Source organism: Musa acuminata, chromosome BXJ3-4 (assembly GCF_036884655.1).
Source record: "Musa acuminata AAA Group cultivar baxijiao chromosome BXJ3-4, Cavendish_Baxijiao_AAA, whole genome shotgun sequence".
Taxonomy (NCBI): Eukaryota; Viridiplantae; Streptophyta; class Magnoliopsida; order Zingiberales; family Musaceae; genus Musa; species Musa acuminata.
In genome coordinates this window covers 49,506,079-49,529,204 of record NC_088352.1, presented here as the reverse complement: position 1 = coordinate 49,529,204, position 23,126 = coordinate 49,506,079, and the positions used below count along the sequence as shown (strand labels likewise).

Here is a 23,126-nt window from a genome sequence, read left to right as displayed (position 1 = left end):
TTATCTAATCACTTGATACGCTTCCTATAATTTAGCGAACTACACAGTATGTGGGGAGCTGAAGCTTCCACCCTGCCGTACTCGACCTTTTTTATGATAGCCTTCCGATGGAAGAAGGGTAATGAAAGTTGGTTTATTTTCTTGGGGAAAATAAAAATCCACATAAATTATTCCTCATGTTGGGAATTACCTCCTGATCTGATGTATTCTGAAATAGGTTCTGCGCTGCATCACGTTATCACGATATCAACCCGCGTGATATCAGCGATCTAGTTTATACGTTTCGAACGATGCAATCTATTTGAAACGATGGCATCCGTTCCTGGGAGCAGTGGTCTCGATGGACTGTCTCTTAGGAAACAGAAGAGGATAAACTTGATTGGTTAGCAAAACCAAATGAGTTGCAAGCAATAAATATTAGGAAAAGTTACACAGTTAAATAGTGATGCCTTGAGCGGCGACTTGCATCGTGCTACAAAAGCCTCAGCAATTGGCTCCGTCGGTCAAGAAAGACGATGATGGGAGAGAGAAAGGGCTTGCAACTTCAGCATGCACAGACACGCATCCCGCTCGAGTTCGCCATCTCCGTCCGTGCGAGAAGGAAGCGATCATGTTGGAAAACAAGAGAACAATTCGGTGGCAAGTTCACTTACCACCCAAGAGACGGAGATCCGAGAGTGGCAGGCATCGTCCAGGTTGGTTCAATGTACAAGAGAACAATTGTAGGTTCCTTCTCGGCCATAGTTCAAATGATGGTATTAAGACCCCCTGACATTTCTCTTTATTCCTTTCGGACACAAACTCATGAAAACAATAAATGCATCATTCATTCATGATCCAGAATCGTATCGACAGATCCCCAAAATCTTTCCTAGACGAGGAAAAAGGAGGCATGCAGGACTCTGACTATTACACTTGCTTGGCTTCCTACATCAGCTTGCAAGTCTCTGAGCGCATCGAACAAATTTTGCCCTTCCTCATGCTCGATTCCTTGCGGTCATTGCAGTGATAGTTTCGCCAGGTCCATCCCCGTTAAGCTCTGATGTTACAAGCTCTGATCAACTTGTCCGACAAATTCAGGTACTTGGCCCACAGAGGTCTGATTTCTGGGAATGCTATGTCCAACCAAGGCTTAGCTCTGCCGTTGAAATGGACCACAGCTGCTTTCTCTGCATCCTCCACCGTAGTATTTTCTTGGTAGCCAAGACCCAACATGTGCCAGTAAGGATCAATGACATGGACATGACCATGGAAGGCTATTAAGCCTGGAGGTAGAGTCCCCAACTGCCAAAGACTCAAATCTGATTCCAAGTTCTATGTGGGATGAAGAGGAAGAGAAAACAGGGTAAGGGATGAGTCCAAGACAGGAAATAACAAAAAATTAACTCACAGCAGCAACTGCTGGATGCTTTGACAACTTGTAAACGTACCATCTGTAGCCAGTGGTAATAAGTGACACTGATGTTGGTCTTCCTCCACGCCTCTAGATCGAAGACATTCATGCCATATGCCCAAGCACACTCATCCGGTTGGAAATTTTTAGATATTAGCGGATGAGAGAAGTTCAAATAGTGCTTCAATCTCTTTGACATCACAAATTTATCCGCGCCCCTGCATGTCTCCACCGCGCCATTTACTTTGCCTTGTAGATCAATGTCCCATAATGGCGAAAGATCGGCTTGGACGACGACGTCATCATCGAGAAACACGACCTTGTTAAGGCTAGGAAACAACTGCAGTATGCCGGGAATGCCAATCGTCAAAGGTTGCTCCATCTCGGGCAGAACTCAGCATGAGAAGCATGTAATGTAATATGTAATGACACCTCATCTCAAACTCAAAACTCTGCTAAAGCTCACCTCAGGCAGATGGATTCTTATATGGTTCATGACAGAGTGATACTTGGGGCTCAAAGCCTGCAGCTTGGCCGCCACGATGATGGGTTTCTCGCTAACGTTTGCGACGATCGCCGAGGATCCTCCCCGGAAGTGCGACCGAGCAGCCCGGTCCTTCTCCATGGCCTCCATCACCGGGACCCTCCCCCTGGTGAACCAGTCGAAGTGGTGCAGCGCCTTCACCTCCACGACCGCGGGGGCCAGCGGGTGCAGCGAGAACCAGGCCTGCATGGGCGCGTATGTCTTGCGGTCCGTGATCACGTGCAGCACCACCGAGCCCGGGAGGAGGGCGTTGGCCACGAGGGAGGCGGCCACCACCGCGGCGGCGAGCACGTTGTCGGAGGCTAGGACGAAGTGGTACAGCTCGGGGTCCACCAGGGCAGGGACCCGCTCCGGGGCCGGCAGCTGGTGACGGGCCCCGACGTTGGTGGAGTGCTCCTGGGCCAGCCGGAGGGCCAGGCAATGGAGCGGCTTGGGGATGCTGCTGGACGCCACGTGGCGGTACAGGTACTCCTGTATCTTGGCCACCCTCGTCTTTTGGTCCAGCAGCGAGACCTGCAGGCAACGGTCAACGGTGGCGGTCAACACTCCAAGTCCCAAACATTGCTCTTGGGCAAGCACCACCCACCATTGCTCTGAGCCGCAAGGCAAACGTTTTGGCATCGGTTCTGTCGCTCTTCATCTCTTCGATGAATTCCTCCAACGTCTGCGGTACATCCGACCCAGCCGTCGGTTCGTCCGGCTCGGGTCCTTCCAACATCCGATAAATCTCCTCTGGAACAGTCTGCGAGACCATGTGGTTGTCAATTTTTTGTTTTTACGAGCAGTCAGGTTCTTTGTCTATTCATTTGTTTATTGTCGGATGCTTGAAATTAAAGCTAAGTTCGTTTCAAGGCAACCGAAGCGTACCACTGAGGCTGAGTCCGGCCGCCTCCACATTCTTGGACCCAATCTCTTGCCTATGCATCCTGAGACAGCCAACAATCAGAGTACATGGAGGACAAGTATTCTAAGGGAGATAACACGAGAAAAAATTAGCTTATTTTTGTTTTATTGTCTCTTCTTCTTTTTGCATAGGTGGAAAGAAGAAGGCTAAAGTAAATCCGGAATCCGGGCGACACTTGAAACAACAGTTCATCATTCGCTTTATACCACCGCATCGATTTATAACTCCAAATATACCGAACCAGCCTTTTCAGCTGCCGTGTCCTCTTCACCCCCCACCGTGCTCCACAGGGGAAACGAGGAGCCTAATCTAATCACGGTACTTGCCTTTTTTTTTTTTTTTGCCTTGGGTTCTTCTTTTGGTCGAACGGACGTCTTTTAGATTGGATGCATGCTACAGATTCAGCTTATGACAGGGCAGCTACCTTGTTCAGTAAATCGTGATCTTTAGTTGGTGGTGTGATGAATCACAGGTCCCCATCTGCCGCCTCTCCAACTGCTCTGAAAGTTAGACATGAACAAATTGATTTTTTTTTTTTTTTTACTGCCTTTGATTAGCACACATTCTAACTTTTTAGGAATATAAGCTAAACATGTTCATTATATTCCTACGGATTAATTTGCTGGAGTATGAAGATCATTACACCAACCAACATTTCAACTCTCCAAGTTTCTAGCTCATTACTCCATCGAGTTATCTAACTTTGTTCGGTAATATGGTTTAACTGATCTTATAATATATCTTATTCCCTTTACTTTTTCTCATTTCACCAACTGTATATGGTAAAGAACTAAATAAATAGCTGAGAACATCATCTTTTGGTCATTCATCTAGCAATGCGCAATGCAATTGGCTGTTGCATTTTTCAAGTCCTCACTGAACAAACGTAGGTCAGTGTCTTCTGAATCCGATCGATAGAAAAGCAGTTGTCAAAAAGCACTAATACAGCATTTCCACAGTTCTCTCTCTCTCTCTCTCTCTCTCTCTCTCTCTCTCTCTCTCTATGTATATATATATATATATATATATACAGTGGTCACGATGACGGCATTCGTTGTTTCCTATGCGCCTCGCACATAACCAAGGCACTGGCACCGGCGATATGCACAGCCAATTATATGGCATAATGATGACAAGTATATAACAAAAGTATAATAATAGGAACTTCAAGATGAAAGGTTTGAGGACTTATCTAAACAATGACAAGAGCCAATTATAGAGCATAATGACAACAAGTATATGACACAAGTATAATAATAGGAACTTCAATGAAGATGAAAGGTTTAAGGGCTTATCTAGCCAATGACAAGAAACTTTTACGACTCAGTAGAGCGTCATTACGAAAGGACCAATACGTGATATATATATATATATATCCAGCCATGTCCAAAAATAAAAAAAAAATAAAAACACTACATTACTTACCATCTCATTGTAATACGTAAGGCAGAGAATTAAGAAAGAAGAGATGAGAGGAGCATCATCAGCAAGATCAATGACGCTACCTAAAGAAGAGCACTGGGTCTCTCCCTCGATGGTATCCATTGCCGTCAATACAAAGATGAACCTGAGCAAGAACGTCATGAAGAGAAGGGAGTAGATGACCATCTTGTATGAAAGCCTCCGGGATGTAACCTTAACTTTGATGAATTCCCTCACCCCCTTCCCCGGGAACACTGTGACGTGCCTCATGCTGGGCGATATGTGGAGCTGCATAGTAACTCCAAAATAAAATGAAATCTGGTACCGATCGGTCGATCACCAAATGCTGGGCTGGTTCCTCTCGGGACAACCAGGAGTCGTATCGAGAGAACTCGGTAGAAGAAGAGACGTTCCCCGGGACTGTAATAGGAGACCAGACCAGACCAGTTCTGGTGTCAAGGTTGCTATCCACCACCTACCATCGCTTAGCATTTGGGCTATTGATCCTCCTGCCTTTGTAGTGTGCAAAGAACCCGTAATGGGGGAGTTGTTGGAGAAAGGGACGGAGGTTGAGGGCGCGAGCGGCCATGAAGAGTGGTGGTTTGGTGGGGTTGTTTTACGTATGAAACTTGTTGCTATTCTCTGATGACCAAATTATTAGTTTATTTATTAATTTAATTTACTTGCTTTCCAAGCATAGGAGGCAGAATAGATGAGAAGCTGCTGTCCATGTTTTGATAATGTGTCATTCTTGCTTCCTTTTAACTTCAAATAAAGGAGGGGAAATTAAGTAACCAAAGCCCGATCCTTGAGAACAGACGGGGACCGTCCAACCATAGTTTTTTTCTTTCTTTCTTTCTTTCTTTCTTTTTCCTTCGACAACCCCACTCTGGTTTGACTTCAATTTAATCAGTGCAATCCCCCCAGGTGAATTGTTGTCGTAAATGCCAAAATATAGTAGCTAGCGATTAGAGATTTAATGGATATATCCCTCCCGAGTGACAGACAAGACAGATGAGTGGGGAACCGCTAAACTACACTGTTCAAAAACAAACTAAACTTGATCAAAAATATCAAGTTCCTTCCAAGTGTGAAAGTCTTTGACCGGACATCTTTACGTCTCTCTTCTTCCCCTGTATCCACAAAAGGTAAAAAAGGGAAGATTTCTCCCACAGACTGACATTTCCTTGAAAGATTAGATCATCGTGTGACAGACCGCAATTGCCTGAAATGTGGTCAAGAGACCAGCCAAACTGCAAACACAAAGTTGCAACAGATTAGGATAGAAAAAAATAACAAGTACTTAATGGCAGATGGAAAGTTGCAACAGCTTAGGATAGCCTCGATAAGGGCCAGCAGCTGCTTGAATTCATCCCACTTAGCAACTTAACCATCTTCGTTTTGTCTTGTCTCAATATAATTCGGAATTGCCAGTTTCTTGCTAACTTGTTGACCCACTAAATTCATAAACAAAATAATAATAATAATAATAATAATAATAATAATAATAATAATAATAATAATAATAATAATAATAATAATAATAATAATAATCCAAAGAAACATGATTTCCTCGTTATCCAACATCGATCACAACGTTAGCTGCTATATATTATAAATGGTAGACAAGAAAGTAAAAAGGGAAAGAAACCGTACATATAGCATTATTACAACAGTATATCGAGCCTTAGTGAGCATACAAGTTCTAGGTAACGATACAAGTTCCATGTCTGGTCGTCGCATGGAAGACCTGCCTGCTCTTTCAGGTGAAGTTGTATCACGCTCCGCCGATGCTAAACCAACATAAGCAAATGGCATACGCTCGTCCGAGAAAAACTCGGAGCTCACTACGGATATTATTCGAAGAGGACTTGAAATGATATGATTTAATTAACGGGCTTTTTCTCTGCGGAGAAATTGGAGACTTGCATGATGCAGCATGTTGGTCGCAAATAAATTTGACCCAGCAACTCGATCACGCACTAGAAGAAGATCACGTACGTACGTTAATCCCACACAAGACGAGGGAGGGTTATCCCAAATGAATTTGCCAACCGCTAGCTCGCATCAGAATGCAGCGTAGCCTCCAACCCAGGCATGAGATTTCCATGGTCATGCAGGCTTGAAAGTATAATTATTAGTAACAAAACAAACAAGCGCAAACGTACGCTTCGAAAAGCAAAACGGAAACCGAGGGCATCGGCAGCACTGATGAGCCGAGCACGACGCCTCCATGACTCGACCTTGGTCTCGTTACAAACGACACTGGGATCGAGGACAGGCCGAGTGCACTCATCTAGGTCAGGTCAAACTGCCGAAAGCTACCCCTTATCAAGAATACGTATATATGTAAGTAGCGCGAGATCGAGGAAGTCAATATGACACTGATTCGTTGGGCATGCACTATGGACCACTATGTTCCATGCGAAAGGGTGTATCGACTATCGGGGAACATGCATGCAAGGAGCCCATTAAACATATATATTTATCTTCTGTTTACCATGGTAGTCTTGTATCAAAGAAGCTAAAGATAACCATGCAACAGTACAAGTCTGCGTTGGAGGCATAACAGAGCTTTGGTATGTATTATGGATTGCTTCACTCGGTAAAAATGACCTCATCTCAAAGCTACGAGTTGGAGCCGCTCATCGCTTTCACCAGAGCAGGCGGATGGATGCTGACCGAGTCTTGCAACGCACGCTTCGTGTGTCGTGGTGTCCACAACCGTCAATAATTTTCTGTTACTTTGTCAATTCTGGAAAGCCCGCAAAAAAGTAAAAGTTGCAGCAATCATCTTCGTGATTGAGATTCCACATGATTTGTCCATTCGAGTTGGGTCGGAGTTTGTCGCGGTGTTCAGTTGAGCCACCCACCTCCCGAAGAATCATATCCCACCCCCACGCACTTTTTTTATTTTCCTGGACCCGATCCCGATTTAATGCTATTATGACGTTTGAATTTCTAAAGATACGTCAATCGTGAAATCTAGCATGTCACTTCGACATGCATGGCATAAATAATCCTTTATCGACCTACGTTTGTATTTGTATTGATTCGATAATTTCATCCTCATCGGCCTCTGGTTGTGATGGAGTCTATAGATCCAAAAACATAATATTTCATAATTATTTTATCCATTTCTTAATCACACGTCATGATTTTATCGAAAATATTATAATAAATAATAATAATAATAATAATGATGAAAAAAAAGGAAAAGACTCGAGTGAGACGGGATTCTAATGAGGTTGCAAGCAATTCCTCGATAATTTCTTGTTCGTTTTATGCTGTCACGAAGACGGTGTTAGGATAAAATTTCTTATATGTTATATATAATATAAAAATAAATTTTTATGTTAAAATTGAAATTAAATAATATTAGATATGATACTTATCTTTTGATGTCATCTGAAAATGATCTTTATAAGATCATTTTTAATTTATAAAAAAAATTAGACTTTTCTTCTCATCTCTTTTTATTTATAATCTCTCAACTATATACTTAATATATCTTTATTATAATATAAACTTCGAAGATAGCGCAGCCAAAAAAGAAGGGCTTGGGCTGTCTTCAGTCCCCCAAAGCAAGTCCGAAGAAACAGCCCTGGGTCATGATATGCAAGACATTGCAAGTTCTCTGAGGACCCAAAGTTGTAATGTTGCTTCCTTTTTTCCCCTTCGTCTTTTGGGGGCTCTCGGTGGATCTTGGGAGTTGGGACTGAGGGATGAGGAACAATGTGCATATGCATCAGGAGGATGGTGGGTTGAAGAACGGCCGGAGCGGCGGCAACGGGTTCTTCTCGGTCCGTTCGCTGTCGAACTGCGTGAGGATTGTGTCCTCCGGCGCGTCCAACGTCGCGTCTACCGTGCGTTAGGCAGGGGTGTTCTCAGTCTCCGATCGCCGTGATGATGCAGGCCGCGATGAGGTACTTCTTGGGCGCATCTCGTTTTAATAATTCGAGCTTGTAATTTGCTTTTGTTCGGATGGGGAATTAGTTGATTGTGGGATTCTTTGAACGCATGGAACACCGCTAGTTAATTATTAAATACCAGAAAAAAGAAGTAATATGGTAACTTGCCGGACCTATTTTCTGGCTTACATAAGTTTCCTATTGCATCCTTGTGAAGCCAACTGCTTGTTTTATTTCGGTGGTGCGAAAGATACCTCGCTTCGGAATCAAATATCTTTTCCATTGTTTGGTATTTCAGCTGAATTTTCCAGCATTTAAGTTTCCTCTTGGCACTCTCTCTCTCTCTTTCTCTCTAGTGCTTTTTATAGTGAAGTCTAAAGAGAACACCCCTTGGTCGCATGTGCATGAAGTAGGAATACATGAACGCCATTATTTCTGGAGCCTTTCGGAAATGCTTTATCAGTCTGCCAAAGAAAAAAGATGATCACATGCATATGTAAGCCATCTAGTCTCGTTTACGGTGGGTATTAGCTTGCATGTCATATTGAGTTTATGTTAATCTTCCATATCATCAGTTGTGATTTTTTTTTTATACAAAAGTGAGTGTATAATTATGATCAGCAACAGGAATTCCAGATGACATCTATTTTCATCTTGAAAATATGGAATTTTGCCATCCTTCAATCGATTCTCATGATTTTTGTTTGTCATTGTGTGTGGTTTTGGTTATGTATAGTCTTGGTAGCACTAATTGGTTTTACTTTTCTGGGAATGTGCATCTTCATACAGCATGCTTGTACTGTGTAAAATTTCATCTGAATGCAATTGAGATTAAGCAGTTTGTGTGAGCAACATGATCTGCTAAATTTCTTTAACATAAAAATAAGATTTTCTTTCAACAAAGCAAAATAATATTACTTATTGAAGATAGCTAGAAATCTATTAAGAGCAATGAATTAGGTCAATCATGTGCACTAGGGTAATTCCAGGATGAGCTAGTCAACGCAAACTTGAATATATCTACTTGAAGTATATTACTTGTGGTTCTAAATCTTTCATAAAAAACAGTAGAAACTTATACTATTTGGCACATAATGATTAATTTTGATGTTTCTTGCTGTTATTCTATTTTGGAAGACCTTGATGTTGTGGTCAGATTAAATTCAAGATCACTTATAACTGGTTCAAATGGAGAATTCCTGAAGATCTCAGATATTTGCATATTCTTCTTAGAATGAATTTGTACTGTGCAGTAGTTTCTTTTCTTTTCTTTTCTTTTTTTTACTTGCAACACTTAATTTGTCAAAGGTAGATGGAACTGCTATACATAGTTTCCAATCCACAATTTCTATTAAAATAATATTTACTTCCTGACCATAAACCCATGAAAATATAAGTAGAGACGATCTGCAAATTGTGAAGCAAAACTTTTGAGAAATTAATGAAGATGTGAGATGCTACAAAAAAAAAAAACTTTTTTTTTTTGTAGTATAAGATCAAACATATTCTTATTAGTATCAGGGCCTACTAAGTCCCTCCACAATTGATACCTTATCCTTTTCTCTTATTGGTATCAGCTCTTTTAGGATTCATTATAATTCACAAGTATTCTCAGTCTCTGACATATAGTTGACCCTTGATTATAGACAACTTGAACATCCTTCAGGTATCATGCTCTATTGTGCATGATTGAAGCACCAGTGATAAGCTGGCAATTCAATATTTGACAATGATGGCACCATAGATTCATTACACATCGATTCATAGCACTCTGAGACATCTCATACCTTTGAGGCATCAATGTGCTACTATGAGACAATAACTTCTATTTCATCAATCATGAAACTAGCTGTTTCCATCATATGGACATGTATATAGAAGAAACCAGCTGCTTCCATATGGACATGTATATAGAACACCGATTTCTCCAGTTAACTCGATATCTCTCTCAAGTAATCTATGATCAGGAATATTTAGCGATATGTGTTTATTGATGAATTGGTTTCATTATCATGATCTCATCATGATCTAATTCTCATTTCATAGATCCAATAAATGACATTACAATATATATTCATCACATAATATAAAGTGAAAAATATCATAATAAATATTAACCAAAAGAGATCGTGCAGCACACGTGTCATCACTTACATAATTGGCTTATAGGGCGTCTGTAACTAGCATATTCTCACTTGACATAAAGCCAATAACCCATATGTTTGATCCTCATTAAGTCCCGGTGATGCTCAAACACAATCTAAGACAATGACTTTGTTAGTCAATCTATAATGCTATCTTTGGATGAAATTTTTTTTCATCGCTACATCACCACGAGCTACGATCTCTCTAATCAAGTGGAACCTCCTCATGACGTGCTAGACTTATAATAAGACCTGTGTTCCTTCACTTGAGCAATCATCCCATTATTGTCACAATATCAGGGAATCGATTCTTTGCTGTTCGGCATGACTCTGAGATCTGCGATGAACTTTTTCATCTAAACTGCCTCCTTTGTTGCTTCTACAATAATAATATACTCTGCATTAGTGGTCGAGTTAGTAATAGTATCTTGCTTGGAACTCTTACAACTTATTGCTCCTCTGTTCAGGGTGAACACATACCTTGAGTTGGACTTGCTATCATCAATATCAGACTAGAAACTCGAGTTTGTGTAACTCTCAAATTTGAGGATACCTCATTCGAATATTAGTAAAAGATATTTAGTTCTTCTCAAGTACTTAAGGATACACTTTACTATATTCTAGTGTTCCAAACCTAGATCCATATGATACCTGCTCGTAACACTTAGAGTATGCACTATATCAGGCTTGATATATAGCATAACATATATGATATATCCTATCGTAGAGGCATAGGGTATCATATCCATGTCTAGCCTTTTTACAGGAGTCTTTGGGCACATACTCTTAGAAAGTGATATTCTATATCTCATTGGTATAATATATCTCTTGAAAATTTTCATGTCAAATCTTTTGACAATGGTATCTGTGCACTTGGATTGGGACAAACCAAGCATCATATTAGATCTATCTCTATAGATCTAAATCCTCAAAGTGTAGAATGCTTCCCCTAAGTTCTTCATGGAGAAGTATTTAGGTAACCAAGTTTTAACTATGGAGAGTATTCCTACTTTATTCTCAATGATTAGGATGTCATCCACATATAGTATTAAGACTATGATAGTGCTTTCACTTACCTTCATATACGCATGAGGTTATCTTTGTTCTTAATGAAGTCATAAGATCTGATCGTCTCATCAAATCTTATGTTCCAACTTTGAAAAGCGTGCTTAGACTTAAACAATATGCATATCTTATTTGGACTTTCCTTAGACATGAATCTCTTAAGTTGTATCATATATATCTTTGTCTCAAGATTGTTATTAAGTAGCGTAATTTTCATGTTCATCTATTCGATCTCATAATTATAATTTACTGTAATGACCAATAAAATTTAAAAAAAGCGAGAAGTAAAAATAAAAAAAAATTATTAAGTAGGAAGGGTGAGAAAGAAAGAGTATTACTTGAAGTAAGAAAGAAGGCTATGATACTTAAAGAATTTAAAAATTTTATTATGAAATAGATTATATTTTGTATTTTGTATTAAAAAATATGATTGATTTTTAAATTATAAATAGATTAAAGATTAGAATATAAAAAATATAAAAATATTATTTTATATTTATTTCTATTTTGATTTTTTTTTATCATATACACATACAATATTGATATTACTTTGATTGTCATCATATATTTTTGCTATAAATTAAGCAAACGTTTTGTTGCATGAGTCGAGTCGTATGGTGCATAATGTCCTCCACTCTGTCTGTATATTATAAACACATCGGAAACTCTATCGCTTCTGTAACGAAGGTTTGACACATACACAGTATGTTGCAATTGATTGTCCTCGAACGTTTGCAAACCATGTAGTATATATGTATATATATGTATATATACATATTAAAATTTCTAATTTCTTTCATCGTTCATATTCTTTGCCCAAAGCTAAAAAGGCGATCAGCCATTATTGATCGATCACCTATTAAAAAATAAATTGGTTGAAACATGCTTTCACGGAGTTGTAAACACATTGTGGGTGTACTTAATTGCGCCGTTCCTCCTCATTTCCCAGTCACGAAAAAGAAGTAGAGACATCATCATCATCATCATCATCATCATCATCATCATGTACTTGCACATGAGCAACATGTAGATGGGCTAAAGCTTTCGCACACCCTGAATTTAGAACCATGAGTACTTGATAAAAGCGTGGCCCTGATTTCCTATGATTTAGGATCATATGTCTGATGGTCCCCACCAATAATATTGTTGGAGCTTATCCACCAGAATGTGTACTCGAGTGTCTCCTGTGATTTTTAAGTTTGTCTGTCTGAGTGAGTGCCATTTTTCTAACAAATTTTAATAATAATATTCCTTTAATATTTTGGATGAGAATAGATTTAGAATTTAGGATTCAGAATTTTAATTTTGTAAGTACAGATTTTGTAAGGACACCACAATAAGACCATTGAAACACGCACGCGTTCCCCTTCTCATACTCCTTGTAGCCCTTGATTCCTACTCTCATCCATCCATCCATCCATCCATCCATCCATGCACATGCACCCCAAGTTCTGGTGTCTTCCATCGGCATCGCACCCTCATTCCGCAATATATTTAATATATATACAGCGAAGCTAGGAAAGCCGAATCTAACGCCGACGACGGTCGTCTCCCGTGCCTGCCCACTTTCACCTTTGAGCTTCCAGTCGGGTGGGTTGTCTGCACGGAGCTGCCCTCCAGTATAATAAGAGGGGTAACGCAATACCTCGATAACGCCAACCACGTGGGACACTGTCAGATCACACAGCACTGCACATGTCACGTCCATGTGTTGGACACAAACAAAAAATCTGGCCGTCACGTTTTAACAGTACAAAAAAGTAATCCGGACGGGCAGCCATCGGTTTGATTATCCAACCGCATTGGCCACATGTCTGACTGAATATAAGAAACAATTAATAAGACCCATTTATACCATCATCCACCTTTCTGTATAAATAATTAATTATTCACTTTAATAAAACTCATCCATCCTCTTCGTATCTTTCATCGTGCTGCCAGCAAAATCTTATCTTCTCTCACATCTTATGTCTCTCCATCTATAAATGAACCACAAACACAAGAGGCGCATTCCCATAACCCATCACTTCCCACTGCCATGGCGGCACCCACCACTGAGCCTCTCCTTTCTTCTCCCGCTACCCACACCACCCGCCTGCCCTGCAAAGCTTTGCTGCTTACCCTATCCTTGGCCACGGTCGTCTGTCTCACTGCCTTCATGACTATCCAATTAATGACCACGACCACCACCCTGAATCCCCCACTCCAGCCCTCTGATCTCTGCGCCAAATCCCCCAATCCCACCTCCTGCCATGCCATCGTCTCTCAAGTCATGCTCACCAGTGCTGAGAATCACCACCCAACCCCTGTCCAAATCTTCCGCTCCCTTCTCCACAATTCTTTAGTCCAACTCGACGCCGCTGCGGCCTCCGCCGCCGATATCCACCTCAGATTAATCAAGGAGCCCAAGCAGCAGGCGGCCCTCGCCGACTGCATGCAACTGCTGCAACTCTCGCGCGACCGCATCGTCAGCAGCGGCGACGCTGCCCGCACCGACGCTAGGACGTGGATGAGTGCTGTGCTCACTAACCACGCCACGTGCCTCGACGGCCTCCACGGCGCAGCGAAGTCAGCCATGCAGGCTCATCTCGAATCCCTCAAGGGTTCTGCCAGCGCGTCTCTCGCCGTGCTCCACGCGGTCCCCTCTTCGGAGCACGACAATGATGATGACATCGTAAAACCCGTCGCAACTTTCCCGTCGTGGCTGTCGCACCGAGATCGTAAGCTTCTACAGATGACCTCACCCAACGCCGTCCAGGCCAACGCCGTGGTGGCGAAGGATGGAAGCGGCACGTTTAAGACGGTACAGGCGGCCGTGGATTCGGTGCCAAATGGCAACAAGAACCGGTACGTGATCTACGTGAAGAAGGGTGTGTACAAAGAGAACGTGAGCTTGGGGAAGACGACGACTAACGTGATGATTGTTGGTGATGGCATGGACGCCACCGTCATCACCGGCAGCCTCAATGTGGTGGACGGATCCACCACCTTCAACTCCGCCACCTTAGGTAATGTTTTTCTCTAGCATACTGAGTATTTACCAACTTAATCTATCCACTACTATCTATGTATTAAAATTAGGTTTATGCAATTTATTAGTACATATTTATATACATGACGACACAAAATAATAAAAATAAAAAATATCTATCAGTAGATCCAAGTAAAAAGCAGGACTGGTGGACTATATATGAAACGATATGAGACAGAAAAAGAGGAATCAACCTTATCTGCCTCCTTGGGAAACGGATACACATTTCGGAGTTTGGTGTGGCATAAGTTAGAATATTAACATAGATCTCCGTCAACATAAGATATTAACATAGAGATTGCAAGAGGGATCATCGATACCTTGAATTTTGCATCTGTGTTCTTCTCTTGGCCGTAAAATTTTCGACCTTCTGAGGAAGAGCAAGTCCAAATGGAAGCTTGAGACCACGACTTGGAACTCCAAATAAGGACCATGAAGAAGAATATGTCTGGAGACATTACAAGTCCCAAGTTTAACAAAAGTTGTACAGAAATGTTTTTAGCCTTGTCTTCTAATTTTCAAGCACTGTACTTTAATCTCCGACAAACAAACAAAAACATTCACATTCCTCCGTGGCAATTCAATGCACGCAGCTGCTGTCGGCGATGGGTTAATCCTGCAAGACCTCAAGATCGAGAACACCGCCGGCCCGCAGAAGCACCAGGCTGTCGCCCTCCGCGTCGGGGCCGACCGCTCTGTCATCAACCGCTGCCGCCTCGACGCCTACCAGGATACCCTCTACGCGCACACCCTCCGCCAGTTCTACCGCGACAGCTTCATCTCCGGCACTGTCGACTTCGTCTTCGGCAACGCCGCCGTCGTGTTCCAGAACTGCAACCTCACCGCCCGCCGGCCCATGGACAACCAGCAGAACCTCGTCACCGCCCAAGGCCGCGAGGACCCGAACCAGAACACAGGAACGTCAATCCAGAACTGCAACGTCGTGCCCGCTGACGACCTCATCCCCGTCAAGGGGTCCATCCCGTCGTATCTTGGCCGACCGTGGAAGGCGTACTCGAGGACGGTGGTCATGCAATCCTACATCGACAGCCACATCAATTCCAAGGGCTGGCTGGAGTGGGACGGGGAGTTTGCTCTCAAGACTCTGTTTTATGGGGAGTATCAGAACAGGGGTCCGGGCGCCGGGACGGGCGGGCGGGTGAAGTGGCCGGGGTACCACGTTATCACCGACGCCAACACGGCCAAGGCCTTCACGGTGGCGTCGCTCATACAAGGCGGATCCTGGTTGAAGGAAACTGGAGTGGCCTTCGCCGAAGGGTTATGAGCTGCTGCCAGGGTACTTCCTAGGGGGGAGCTTCTCTGGGGCCTTCACTTGATCCTCGCTCTCTGTTCTGACGCAGAGCAGCTATGATGTAATAATGTCGAGGGAAAGCTGTCGTTTGAGATGTTTCCATCTATGGTAGACCTCTGGATCGTTCAAATCCATCCATTCCAGACGATATTTGGAAGGGATGTACAAATACTATAGATATATGCTGACATGATTCAGGAGATCAACAAAAGTCAGAAAATGTTGATGATATAGCCTCCTCGCATCAAGAAGGCCTATACCACCTATTCTGTGAGCTTCATATCATTCATTCGCAGCTGAAACCAAGTAGTCTGAGAGATTTTACAGCAGACATCTTCAACCTCAACTCCACTGAAGCTACCACCTGCTTTCACGCCCAAGGAGAACAAGATGTGTGCAAATATAGCTTGTCGAAGCAGAACCGGCTAAAGAGTCAGAAGAAGGATTCGGGAACCATCTTTTTCTCTTAAAATTATCCAACCGATCAATCTGTCACCCGCCCGACGCTACCTCTATTGGATTCCAAGAAGAAACGTCCATGACATTGTATATTTTCATTTTATTGTTTCGAGTTAGCTTCGATCACGTACCCCCCTCCCCCCGGCATACCAACAAAGATATGGAGCGGCTAGAAGAAAAGAGGAAGGAAGGAACGGACTAAGCTTAAGGAACACAGAGAGTCGATCTCCGACGGTGGATAAATGAGTTTATCCTCCCCACACCTGTGTGGTTCCCGCTTTACACGCACAACAGCAACCCAAAACGAAACCCACATGATCCTATCGGCCAATTACGCACGTGAAAATTTTGATGCATCGATCTCGTGCTACGGTGTCCTCTGCGGGCGGCTAAAACTTCTTTTTTGGTTTTTTTCTTCTTATTTCGATTTTAATTTTAATTTTAATTTTGGTTCCATATGTATTTGGTGACCGGCCGTTAAACTGGTCCCGCCAATTGCGTGCACACGCCCAACGGTCCAAATATTTGAGCTTGACTCCGTCGTCCTCTCACCCCTCACCCCCTCCCCTCCCCTCCCCTCCCCTCCCTCCCCTTAATCTCTCCCTCTCCGGAATCCACTTCTCTTACCATCTTCCACACATCAGAAGACATATTCCCATCCAATGCAATAGCTCAGGCTCAGTTCAAGGTTGCAGCTGATGCCTCACAATCCATTCTGTTCCTGATAAACTCAGACCTCTCTTGAAACAAGAACAAGCGCCAATGTCATCGCCTCGGCGACCGCCAAGAGCTGTCCTCCTCCTTGCGGTCTCCTTCATCACCTTAGCCATCTCCGCAGCCGTACGCGCGCAGGAGGACTACGACTACGACGAGAAGGTCAACCCGCCGCCGGCGGCCCAGGACAGATGCATTGGCGTCTTCCTCACCTACACCTTCATCTCGCGCACCAAGGAGTATCCGCACGTGAAGAACGCGTCGGCCCAGTCGTACGCGTTCAAGTCCACGGCCGCCGTACTGAACACCATGACCACGGACCTCCCGGCATGGAATATGTTCATCGGGTTTCAGCACCATGAGATTTTGGTGTCGGCGTCCGGGGCGGTGATAACCGACGGGACCGATTTCCCGGTTAATGTCGAGAATGGCACGTCCTTGTCGGGATTCCCGCAGACTGATCTCATGAATGCCATCGATACCGCGGGGGACTTGTCCCAGATTCGGGTAGAGATGCATTTCACGGGGACGCAGTTCGGGGTGAAGCCACCCGGGACCCCGATGCCAAGGACGATCAAGTTGCTTAACGATGGATATAAGTGTCCTGCACCCACCAAAAAAGGTAAAACTTGTTTTACTGCTGAACAGTGAACATTGGAAAGTTGATCTGCATGTACAGAGAACTTGACGATTAAATGAATCAGGGGAGGGGGAGGGGATTCGTTCCACTGCTCTTCCCACCAAAAATTACAAACAAGGTATAGGCTGTGTTTATTGGCTGTGCTGGTGTTTCATTTCAGGGAGCCAGATGTATGTTTGCTGCGTGAAAGACCCCAAATTCAAGGCTAAAAAAACGGAGGAAACCCGATTCCTTCCGCGCCGGTACGGCGACCTCACCATCGCCTACGATGTACTCCGGTCCTATGACAGCAACTATATGGCTCAAATCACCATCGACAATAACCACCCTCTAGGCCGCCTCGACAATTGGAACCTCACTTGGGAGTGGAAGCGGGGAGAGTTCATCAACACCATGAAAGGAGCCTACACCCTGAGGAAAGACATCTCAGACTGCATCTACGGTGAAGCCGGCAACTACTACCAGAGCTTGGACTTCTCCACCGTCATGAACTGCGAAAAGAAGCCCATCATTGTGGATCTCCCTCCCGAGAAAGAAAAAGACGATGCACTTGGGAACATTCCCTATTGTTGCAAGAATGGGACCCTCCTCCCCCCTACCATGAATATAACCCAGTCCAAGGCGATTTTCCAGCTTCAGGTTTACAAGCTCCCGCCGGACCTTAACCGTACCGTCTTCTATCCTCCTCAGAATTGGAAGATCAATGGCTTCATCAATCCGAATTACGTGTGTGGCCCTCCTATCAGAGTGAGTCCCATGGAGTTTCCAGATCCGAACGGTCTCATGTCGGAAACCGAAGCTATTGCCAGTTGGCAAATAGTCTGCAACATCACCAGGCCCAAGAGCAAGCATTCTCGATGCTGCGTCACCTACTCCGCTTTCTACAACGAGTCGGTCGTCCCCTGCAACACCTGTGCGTGCGGCTGCTCGGAGGACGCGGCGTGCAACCCCGACGCAACTGCATTGCTTCTCCCGCCGGAAGCTCTTCTGGTCCCCTCCGAGAACCGGACGGCCAAGGCCAAAGCGTGGGCCAGCATCAATCATCGCCACGTCCCCAATCCGTTACCTTGTTGGGACAACTGTGGCGTCAGCATCAACTGGCATATAGTGTCCAACTACAGAAAAGGATGGACTGCGAGGATCACCTTGTTCAACTGGGCTGACTACACCTTCAAGAACTGGTTCGTGGCGTTGGAGATGGATAAATTCTATCGGGGCTACGAGAAAGTGTATTCCTTCAATGGCACAAAGCTACAAGGCCCCGGAAGACTCAACAAGACCATCTTTCTTCAGGGACTGGAGGGTCTCAACTATCTGATAGCGGAAACAGATGGAAAGGACCCAAGCGTGGATCCGAGAGTACCTGGGAAGCAACAATCGGTGATTTCATTCACCAAGAAGGAAACTCCCGGTATCAACATCGTGAAGGGGGATGGTTTTCCTACCAGGCTGTACTTCAACGGACAGGAGTGCGAGCTTCCGGATGACATACCCACAGCATCCGGACCGCGGCATAGCGTTAGCCAACTAGCAGTAGTTCTATTTACAGTCGTGGCGCTTCTTTCCACGGTGGATTACTTTTGAAGAGTAGTCGGTGAGATCATTCATTGCTTTGTTCCTTCACAACACGAGAGTTGTCTGTGTAGCTATAGTACCGTCATCATATTCGACCTTGGTTGGAGGAGGATGGCCTCCGAATAAATCTCGTCCCACCATAAAACCTTCAAGCTGTTCAGGTGGGGTGGGACGAGATGGAGACAGTGTAACCTTATGACTCGAACAAAATTTTTGATGCAGGCACCACGCGGTGAGTGCTTCATTCAGCTGTATTTTGCTTGCTCACGAGACAAACACGGTAAACTACCTCGAGGCTATTATTTGAATGATGCAACCACTGTAAACTTATGCGTACGCTATATATAAAATTAGGTTTGACCTAATGGAATTCCAATCGCTTTAAGACATATAAATAGCCTGATGAAATGAGCAGTGCTACGATGATGTGCTGTGTTCTGCTTGACGTAAACTTTGTTGGACTTGGTGTCCAAGATTTTGATCCAGGAGATTCTCGTTCTCGATTAGCATCCTCGGCGCTATCTCAAATTAAAGATCAAAAGGAAGTCATGAAGCATTATTATCATCAGCGCAATGTGTCAACGTAGAGAGGAAGACATGTTTAAGCATTATTATCATCAGCGCAATGTGTCCACGTAGAGAGGAAGACATGTAAACATGTCTTACTCGGTTTCTCGGACAGAAAGTTTCAATGCTTCATTTAATTAAGCATTCCAATCAACTATTAAGTCGTCGTTGAAAGTTCAACTATTTTCTATCATGCATACATCTTATAATCTCCGTCTTTTATATATATATATATATATATATATATATATATATATATATATATATATATATATATATGTGTGTATATATATGTATAGAGAGAGAGAGAGAGAGGATAGATACACAAGTATTTGTATTTTTTTCTCTTGGCAACGAAATGATATTTATCGAAGATAGCATCCTAAGAGGGAAAATGGAACCAAGCAAAGCCCCCTTTTGTTCAGATCTGTACATCTATTCGATCTCTCTATGAATTCAAATACATTTTCGTTTTCCGATTCCCATTCATTTCTGCAACCAGTATCCTCCTCCTGTAGTATCGAAGGTAAAGAAACCAAAGTTAGTTCTTTATATGAATAATCTATATATATCCCCAAAAAGAAATGAAGGGCAAGAAAAGCTGCATATTGTGTCACCTGCGAAGATATGCTGGGATCATCTTTCTTCCTTCTGTTCGTAGATACGTCCCTTAATTCACAATCCTAATTTAAGCATAAAGAGTTCAGCAAAGTGAACAATGATCGAGATCATAAAGAAAAAGTAGTACATGGATAAAGTTATTGTAACCTTGAAACTATCAAAAGGAGAGGTAGCAGTATCTCCCAAAGGGTCGTCATCATCCACGAAGTTCCTCTGCTTCCTCTTCTTCAAACGCAGCTTCCTGCATCCGTCGCTCTCCGATGGCTTCCATGCAACATACGAAGTAGCATCAGAGATCAGAGAAGACCCACTGCATGATGCCATGAAGTCTTCAAAGTACATGGTCCAACCGCTCTCCTCAGACCAAGCTGAGCCATCGATCGAGCAGAAACCACTGTTCGGAGATGAGGAGATTTGATCTTCCATCTCAAGGAATAGGAGATAGTTGGAATGCATATCAAAGAGGAGCCCTTGAGGGAGCTATTTATATGAGAAAAGAAAGAGACACAACCGACGCATTAAAGAATAGATAGGGAGTATCTTATTGGTGGTGTCGGCCAGAGGGAGCAGTTAGAAATCAAAACAGTGCTCGTAACCAGACGGACGGATGAGGGAACGTGCAGGAAGAAGGCTGGGTTGGAAGGAGGCCTTAATTTGATCGGAACGGAGGATATATATACATATATAAGGTAAAAACCTCTTTTCCAGGACTGAGACTTCCACTCATCTATGACTTTGGTCGGTCCTCCGGCAGTTGTTGGAACACCTTTCATATCAGTTAAAAAACAAAAATGGTGTTGGCTCCACGACTTGCAGATGTTTTTGTGGGCAGAAGAAACCTTCCTTTAAAAAAATAATAATAATTGGGCAGCATGGTGTCGAGACATGGGGGGTGGCATTCATCCATCATCTGGATCATATTGTGTATGTCAAAGAGAGAGAGAGAGAGAGAGGAGGTGCACACCTCCTCACCATGACCAAGCATTTGGGCACCACTTCTCTCGACTCCGTTGAATCGAAAACCATAATGAAATGGATTCTTCTAACGTAAAAGATGGCATTCGGAAAGGTTGACATGACGGCAGGATCTCGCTCCCACGTCCCCGGCTTTAAGAGCCTCAGATCTCCTGTTTGTTTAAGTGCAGCACTACCGATCTGATAAAAAGTCCTCAGCAAAATTTAAGACTACATAACCTACGGAACGTGAAGCATTATTCAATAGGCAGCCATACGTATGGAGATGATGGAGGCTTCATTCTTCCCACTCTGTAATAGATGAATGCATCATCATTTGTCAAGATCGAAGAATGATAAGGGTAATAGTCGAGAGTTAGAGAGAGAGAGAGAGAGAGAGAGAGAGAGAGAGAGAGAGCGAGAGAATTAGTGACATGAGGGACGTTAACCTGGAAATTTAGAGAGATAATGATCTACCTTAAACGGAACGGATGATGTTTTATTCCTTGTTTCTTTTTTAAATATAAATACAGAGATTAGGAAACCTGGATTTGACCAAGTCATAGTGATTTATTTATTTATTTATTTATTTTTTGCCAATATGCGAGCAAGCCATAAATAAAATCCTTTTTCTAGACGGGCGTGACGTGATCCTGATGTCCTTCGAGGATCTTCATCATCTAATCTAATCTAATCTAATAGGATGATCTAGTGGCACTATGATTTATTATTTTTCTCTTTTGAGCTTTTGCTTCCGTGTATAAATACATGTTGTTGATGCGCTTTTCATCGTCTATGTTTTCTTTGCACCCTGGTGAAGTTTATCATAAAAACTATTGTATTCATGCGTTTTGTCTAATGTCTCATCAAACACATACTCTTTTGGCTTGGTGCATTTCTTTTCACATCAATTTAATCAAATTATATCTTCCAATACTGTTTCACCAATTATTGTTAATAAATTATTGAACGTCGATGACTCCACCACCTATATGTTTAGCGTTCTTTGTTAAACTTGAAGGTGTTGAACGCCTGTTGGTCTTATATACTCTCATACGATCTTCCAATATATATATATATATATATATATACGAAACAAACCCGGCCGCTACAGTGGCGTTAGTCACGTGAATTCCCCATTGGACTTGGTGTAAAGGCGGAAGAAGGCGCGGCGCAGCCACGGGAGCGTTGGGGGATGGATGTGGGTTCACCGCGATAGCCAACGAACAACTGTTGGTGCAATGAGATGCTGTTGTCTTTACCCCCCACACAGAACCGATGAAGACTGAACACGTAGCGTGCCCCGCGCCCCCACACACGACTGCTTTCCCCCACCTCGCTTCTCCTTCTCTCCTCCTCTTTCAACGGTGGAGACTCGCGTGCTTCCAAATCCGAGTCTGTGTTGTTTTGCTTGCTTTCTCGCCCCACATCGTGATGCTATTTCTGTTACTGTGCAAGGATATGACACAACTTAGGATCAAAGAAGGTAGGCATGTTTAATTGATCTCGCATCTGAAAGTTACTCAAGTGCCACTGTTCTGACCCATCAAAGAAGGTAGGCTTTATTTTTTTGTCATGGGTAAGTAAACACAGAAGCTAAGAGGAAGGAAAGAAGGAAGGTGACGTTAGATCCAAGGGATGTTCCTCAAATCTACTCCCCCACGAGTAGAAGATCATGCTGCCTATAAGAAAACAATAATATGACTGACTGGCAAAAGATTCAGAAATTATTCCGATATTTTTTAGGAATAGGGGGGTTTTCAGCTTTAGATTTTGTAGTAATAAATGTGTGCTTAAATCGGAGATCTGCAGATAGTAGCGCCATTATTTCAGGAAACAACCAACATTTCTATGAAGAAAGGCACAGTAC

At 43.2% G+C, this 23,126-nt stretch overlaps 3 protein-coding genes and 1 long non-coding RNA gene across 4 annotated transcripts; 2 read left to right on the top strand and 2 right to left on the bottom strand.

Moving 5' to 3' along the window:
• Nucleotides 1-805: 805 nt before the first annotated feature.
• Nucleotides 806-4,791, bottom strand: LOC135636056 (probable galacturonosyltransferase 12). The gene is made up of 6 exons (XM_065147590.1): nt 4,347-4,791; nt 2,805-2,863; nt 2,524-2,679; nt 1,860-2,450; nt 1,431-1,733; nt 806-1,314 (listed from the first exon to the last, which is right to left on the bottom strand). The coding sequence occupies exons 1-6, from the start codon at nt 4,555-4,557 to the stop codon at nt 1,033-1,035; spliced, it is 1,602 nt and encodes a 533-aa protein (XP_065003662.1). The 5' UTR covers nt 4,558-4,791; the 3' UTR covers nt 806-1,032.
• An 8,603-nt stretch (nt 4,792-13,394) lies between these two features.
• Nucleotides 13,395-15,858, top strand: LOC135636155 (pectinesterase-like). Its single transcript, XM_065147756.1, has 2 exons — nt 13,395-14,391; nt 15,008-15,858. Exons 1-2 carry the CDS (start codon nt 13,422-13,424, stop codon nt 15,697-15,699), a joined length of 1,662 nt encoding a protein of 553 aa, XP_065003828.1. The 5' UTR covers nt 13,395-13,421; the 3' UTR covers nt 15,700-15,858.
• A 930-nt stretch (nt 15,859-16,788) lies between these two features.
• On the top strand, nt 16,789-19,351 carry LOC135636154 (COBRA-like protein 10). The gene is made up of 2 exons (XM_065147755.1): nt 16,789-17,521; nt 17,700-19,351. The coding sequence occupies exons 1-2, from the start codon at nt 16,948-16,950 to the stop codon at nt 19,121-19,123; spliced, it is 1,998 nt and encodes a 665-aa protein (XP_065003827.1). The 5' UTR covers nt 16,789-16,947; the 3' UTR covers nt 19,124-19,351.
• A 659-nt stretch (nt 19,352-20,010) lies between these two features.
• LOC135636157 (uncharacterized) lies at nt 20,011-20,733 on the bottom strand. Its single transcript, XR_010495825.1, has 3 exons — nt 20,450-20,733; nt 20,299-20,364; nt 20,011-20,193 (listed from the first exon to the last, which is right to left on the bottom strand). It is a non-coding gene; the product is annotated as an uncharacterized LOC135636157 (long non-coding RNA).
• Between the last annotated feature and the right edge of the window lie 2,393 nt (nt 20,734-23,126).